Source organism: Camelina sativa, chromosome 4 (genome assembly GCF_030686135.1).
Source record: "Camelina sativa cultivar CO46 ecotype springtype chromosome 4, ASM3068613v1".
In the NCBI taxonomy this organism is placed as follows: domain Eukaryota; kingdom Viridiplantae; phylum Streptophyta; class Magnoliopsida; order Brassicales; family Brassicaceae; genus Camelina; species Camelina sativa.
In genome coordinates, this window is record NC_141883.1 from 21,248,919 (window position 1) to 21,255,445 (window position 6,527).

Below are 6,527 nucleotides of genomic sequence, written 5' to 3' on the forward strand. Positions count from 1 at the left end.
GAGGCATACAAAGGTCAAAAGTGACTAAACCCTAGGATGTAAGAGCCTCAATCGGGAGAAACAAATTATAACCAATTTAACGTATATATGGAAGAATTAAAGACAATCAAAATATGGGTGATATGATAATATTTGTTTATAAAAAAGAAACAAAAGAAAATGCCAAATAAGGAAATATTATGGGATGAAGATTGAAGAAGAGTAGATCACACATATCCCTATTATTGGTTCTTCTCTCTTTTATTTGTTTGCGTTTTAGTAGATTTTTGGTATTTGGTACATTCTTTGACTCTTGTTTTCTAATACCCATCCATGTCCCTTGTGCTATATTAAATGTACTCGACTTATTTATTTTCCGGTGCACCTTACAAGACATATGTAAAATGTATCCTCTAAGATAATAAATTTGTTTTCTTTCTCTATTATATTGAATATGTTTTGGACGAATTGAAAGGATCATGCAAAGTGAAAGGATCATGCGATGGTAAAAAATGTGGATTGAACAGAAAACAATCAACTCATCGATCTTCTCAGTGTTGTTAATTGTTAACGATCCATAACATAAGTCGATATGTAAATCTGTTATCACAAATTTGTATAACATTAGGATTTATCCCGTGGTACACAACATGTATATTCGTTATCATAAATCATTTAAATAGGTTAGTATACTAATATAATCAGTTTTTTTAGTTAGTTAATATAAATATTAGAATATTATATATAATATATTGTATTTGCAAAATTTACCCCATAGTAAATTTCTTTGTTTTGTAATATCAATGCACTTATATATATATATATATATATATATATATATTTTATTTTGGTGTTTTTACAATAATTAACCGTACTTGTTAATAAAATTATATGGATTGACTTTGAAAGAACAATAAATATGTGTACTTTCAAAAATACAATGAACTATGATTAAAATCAAATTTGTGTTAGACCATGGTTTTGTGCATGGTCTTAAACCATGGTCAAAAATACAATGAAATATGATTAAAATCAAATTTATGGTGATTATTAGTGTTTAAGACCATGGTTTTTTGGAAAATCATTTCAAAAAAGATTATTGCACAAAAATATACTTCAAAAATGTTAAGATAGATTTTAAAAATATATATCCGTTTATAAAAATTCAAATCACATCATATGTTAAAAAAAATCTAATATTTTTTAACTTTATGTATTAAATAATAATTCAAATAATTAAAGATAAGATTAAATAAAAGTGAAAGGAAAATTATATTTTAATCTAACATATTGCTTTAAATTAGGTAAATAGATTTTATGACATTTGAAATTAATATTATCAAATAAGGAAATGATTGTGTTTGGTTGTAAGAATTGTAGAGAATTTAATTGAGACTTGTTTGGATACAAAGATAAAAAAAGATGGCACAAAAATATACTCCAAAAATGTTAAGATAGATATTATGTGGCATATTTTGTTTCTGTACAAAACAATAAATGGCTGTTATTCTGTTAAAATGTTTCATTAGGTATATATAATTGCTTTACAAAAATTAATCAATAAAGTTTAATATTTTAGTGGAAGCCCCTTTGGCCAAGTGCTTGGCCTAGGGTTCATTAATGCTTCTACACCAGGAGGTCTGGGATTCGAGCCTCAAATAATACGATTTATTAATTGTGCAGATTAATGGAGGCAAATTTATAGACGATTTCCAGCGATGCGCAATTATCGTCGTTCGCTGTGATTCTACATACACATGAAGGTGAGCATAGAGAAGGAAGATGACCATCAAGAGCATGGAGGAAATAAGAGCAAGAGTGTTTGTAGTGAATCTAATAGAGTCGGAAGGAATTGCCCAAGATAGGATGATATGTAATTGTTCTCATAATTTGTTATCAATAATAAATCTAGACGATAAAAAAAAAGGTTTAATATTTTAAAAAATATATAAAAAATATATATTTTATTGCAAAAATTATAGCAAAAATGATCAATTATAAAACTAGAGAAAAATACAAAATATTCGACGGTAAGTCGATAGACACTAACCGTGTTATCAAACGCCATATACAGTTAAGAATTAAATGGGCCTGAAACTTATGTGGCCCATTCCAAGTGCAGGCTTATCGGTTTGAAAATCATAGGTAAATGGTTCTTTTGCTAAATTATCTTCTTATAATCAAGACGAGGGATTGGAGTTACGATCCTTCTGTGTTTTCATGTAATATATTTAGTTTTAACAATCGTAGTTACGATTTTCAACTAGACATGTTTTTACCTGATCTCTACGATTTTCAACTAGACATGTTTTTACCTGATCTCTACGTTTTGTTGAAATATATCTATGTCAATATAACTTTTCTGAAGGTAAATATGCTATTTTGATATAGCAAAACCTTTTATGATTCGAATGGGGCAGACAAAATCCCCCAAAATTTTGTCCTCCTCCTATGCATTTAGGAGATTACAGTGAAGTCAATTTCACTTGGTTACAGAATTCCTCTTTTACTTTTATTTCTGAATAAAATTAAAAGACCAACAAATTAAAAGATTTTGAATCGCTTTTATTAATTGAATTCCAGCTTGATGCATACTAGCTACTACATTAGTTTTAAGGTGTATAAATCAATGGTCTATGCCTCTCTAACAATATTATAGAACGTACTTGTAAGACTTTTGGTTTCCGAATTCTTCATAAAATATCATCATTGATCCAAACTCCCATATCTACGTTAGATCTTGGACCAGACTTGTGGTTGCCCCACAGTGCAAGCAGTAGAGTCAAAAGTTTGTACTTACAGTATCTTTTTATTTTTGTTTGACGTCCAAATTTACTAAAACGATACGTTTCTTTTTTTCATTTTTTTTTTTCTTTTGAAAAATCTAAGTATCTAACTGCCGAAAGAAAAGAGTACTATACCGAACTATCTCTTATCTTTCTCAAGTTGTTAGAGAATCTATGAAATTATATGAGTTACACACTAATTTAATAATTTTCAAATTAAAAATAATTAAGATGGAAAGTCAAACCCTCAACTAATAAATAGTTCACACTTAACAGACACACGTAACATATTAAGCGGACCGTTGATACACGGACTCACGAGTTCTCACCGGCCGTCTGCTCCATGCCCACCACATGTTCATACGCATCTGTCTAATCAACGGCCCAGATCCGATATGATGTCATGTTGGAATTAAGAGACGGATGAGGAGGAACGTGATGGGCGGTGGGATCTGCACGTGATCGATCGCAGGAGCAACGGTCTGATCAGATGGTTTCTTTTAGTGGTGGTAGTGACCGTTTTCAAGATATTATTATTGTGGACATTAAAATATTTGCAAGTACGATACTACAGTTTCATATAATCTCCGATAAAAAAGTAAACTTCTCGCTAACTCGTTCATCATAATTTGTTTTTTTTTTTTTTTTTTTTTTTTTTAAGTATCAACTTGGTCAGGTTTGGTTTGTATTAATTTTTAGTATTGCTTTAAAATACAGTAATATTGATTTCTCAAATGTCACAAATAAATTATCTCTACCAGTTCAAAATTCATCCGGTTACATCAGGAAGTCTTTTGTTTGACTAAACCTATGCTCTAATGAAGAATATTTTTATTTTCTTCTTTATGGGAAATATTTAAAATTATACCAAAAAAAAAAGTTTGGTATACAATCGTAGCACCAGAAATGTAAGGAATAATATTATTATTATTTGGATATAATGATTGCAACAACAGTCCTTTTACTGGTAAAAGGTTGGTTATGATCACTAATCACAACGTAAGCAAACATATTATTTCCGAGTGTACCTAGCTGTAGATTGTCTGATACATCTCATCTAACCTCATAATTTTTCCTGGATTATTAAGTGTGTTTGGTATATCAGCTAGTAGTAGTACTACACATCTTTTGTATTTGGCTGAATTATCTTAATAACATTTCCCAATAATTGTCCAAATTATTTCCAAAACATTATTGTGTACTTGCTTTTGGTTTAAACTTTAAACATATCATTTGTTGATAACATGTTAAACAAACCATCTGCAACAACTATCAAACAAAAATTGCGATTTCCTTATTTCATTTCTTATCTTTTCTATTTTGTCAATAATATTTCTCTTGATATGAATTATCGTAAAAAAATACTGCTATATTTATATCGTGGTTAAGTAATCATTTCATAGTATATTAACAAAAAGTTAAAAAGTAGTCATCTCATAGTTTGTTTTTCACGTCGACCGATACGGGGTACAATTTACAAAAACCACAAAGGTTAAATAAAAGACAGCGTTGCGTTAAGAAAACGACGTCGGCTTTGGCATCGTTCGCGGGACCCCAAGTTGGTCACACGTGCGTTTGTGCTTCTTTTTGATGATTTTTATAGATATTCCACAAACGAACCTTTCCCAAAAGTAATTAATTCAAAAGACACCCCGATAAAAACAAATCGATCAAATTAGTCCCCCCTACACAAATCGCGAAAATGATCAGAGCTGTACACCAAATCATATTAATATACAAATTTGGATCTCTTTATTTATTACTTACTTATTTAGTGTACTTTTTTTCCTTCACAGTGCAACAACGCTTACCCCATTTTTAAAAATCTCTTGCTTCTAAATAACAAATACATATTTTAGACCTTTTTTTTTGAAAACGTTAAAAACTAATTCTGTGTTTTTTTTTTTATATAGTGATTGTATTCTTGAGGGGGTAATTAAAAGTGAAAAAAGAATCTCGATATTTGGAAAATATATCATGACCGAGAAACCGACTCAGCAAGTTTCCCGATTCGTTGGACTAGTTCAGGAGATAGCTTCTTAACCGGTTTCTTCTCCTTCTCCGGTCTAAAATCAAAACCAAGTGCATCCGATACTTCTTCGGAGCTCCATCCAGCTTTTCGGAGCGACTCCGAGAACCGACCCGCTTTCAAAAGCAACGCATCAAGAACCGCTTGATTGTCTAAAATCACCATTTCACCCTCAAAGAATCCAGATGCTGACACGTGTACAATATCATCAACGTCGGATTCGCTCCACCCGCCTCCTCTTAAAACCGACCCGATTCGGTTCACGTAATCGTCGACCCATTTCGGCGTCTCTGATCTTGGTAAATCTAGAAACCTCTCCGGCGACGAAGAGTGTGACGACGACATAGAAGAAGCAGAGTTTCTCCTCCGTCGATCAACCGCCGCGTCACTCCAAAACTCAACCCACCTCGGTTTACCCGACCCATGAACCCGACCCGAATCTAAACTCATTCTCGAAAAATTAGACGACGAAGATGGCCCGGCTGATTTCTCACTAACCGAACGCTGCTTAGTTAAAACAACCGGACACGTGTCGGAGCCTCTGAACAAAGACTCACGCTCGAAGAAATCAGAAAGATCCGACCCGCAACAGAAAATCCGGGTCTCGTCAATGTAAAAAACCGGGTTACCCGCTAAAGACGGGTTACAAGGAATATAGCAGTGATCAAAGATTGGTATCATCAAAGGAGCTCTCTTTAGAGCATTCCTCGCGACCCGTAAAGCTTTCTCCGGGTCGGACGGTCTTAAACCCCAAGACTTGCTCCAGAGAGTGTTCCTCGCGATCTGAAACGACACGGCGGCGATGGGAAGATCGATCATAGCCCTTAGATGAAGACGAGCTCCGGGAGAACGCCAGTCCGGGAAACCAGCTCCGACGGGTAGGCCGGCGGTGAGAACTGCACGGAGGTCAGGTGGGAAAGCGAATGCGAACTCTGCTTCGGCTATGGCGAATTCGGAGTCGGTTAGACCCGGTTGGACTTGGATCCTCGAGGTGTGTAAGTGTGAGATGACTTGATCGGCTAGAGATGAGAAAGAGACGAGACTGTTTCTGACTGTTGGTGTCGTTGGTGCAGCGGCTCGAGCTGAGAGACGACGGAGACCCGCGGCGTGTGATGGTCTGAGACCGGTCATTCTCCGATCAACGTCGACCATTTTTTTTTGGGGAAAGACGAAAACTTTGGAGTAAGAGAGATGTGAGAAAGTGTGAAACTTTATGAGTTATGGGGTTTCAGATATGTCTGATAGCGAACTGAACCAACAAAAATTAAAGATGATAGGCCAAGAGAGAGAGAGAGAGAGAGAGAGAGAGAGAAGCGTTGTTGATGAAAAAAAATGGGAGCTTTGGTATATTTATAGCAAGTTTTATTGGTGGGGTTCTTCGAGTTATTGTCTTTTATAATTGTATATATAATATGGTTTTTATGAGATATTGAAATGGTGGTGACAAGAAGAAAAAAAGGGTGTGTGATTGTGGGAATCTGTAGTGACTTCATCGACTAGACTAATTTTGATGATTATAAAAGTGTTTTGTATTTTTCTTCTTCTTCTTTCATTTGAGAGATTCTTCTTTGTATTAAGTTTTTTTTGGTTCGGTTTTGTGTTAATTATTTAAAAATGAAGAGGCATCAGATACCTTTCTGATCGGTTTAGACTTTTGTTTTTAAGTTCTCTTATTCACACGGCTCTGATGTTCTTGGAAACAAAGTGTAGGACCCTTGCGTTAAGTGGATGCA

At 34.0% G+C, this 6,527-nt stretch overlaps 1 protein-coding gene across 1 annotated transcript; it reads right to left on the reverse strand.

Moving 5' to 3' along the window:
* Nucleotides 1-4,494: 4,494 nt before the first annotated feature.
* On the reverse strand, nucleotides 4,495-6,168 carry LOC104780864 (uncharacterized). The gene has a single exon (XM_010505402.3). It carries the CDS (start codon nucleotides 5,944-5,946, stop codon nucleotides 4,741-4,743), a length of 1,206 nt encoding a protein of 401 aa, XP_010503704.1. The 5' UTR covers nucleotides 5,947-6,168; the 3' UTR covers nucleotides 4,495-4,740.
* Between the last annotated feature and the right edge of the window lie 359 nt (nucleotides 6,169-6,527).

Bases quoted from the DNA above. Each gene is read 5' to 3' on its own strand.
- LOC104780864 (XM_010505402.3), bottom strand. From the start codon at position 5,946: ATGGTCGACGTTGATCGGAGAATGACCGGTCTCAGACCATCACACGCC.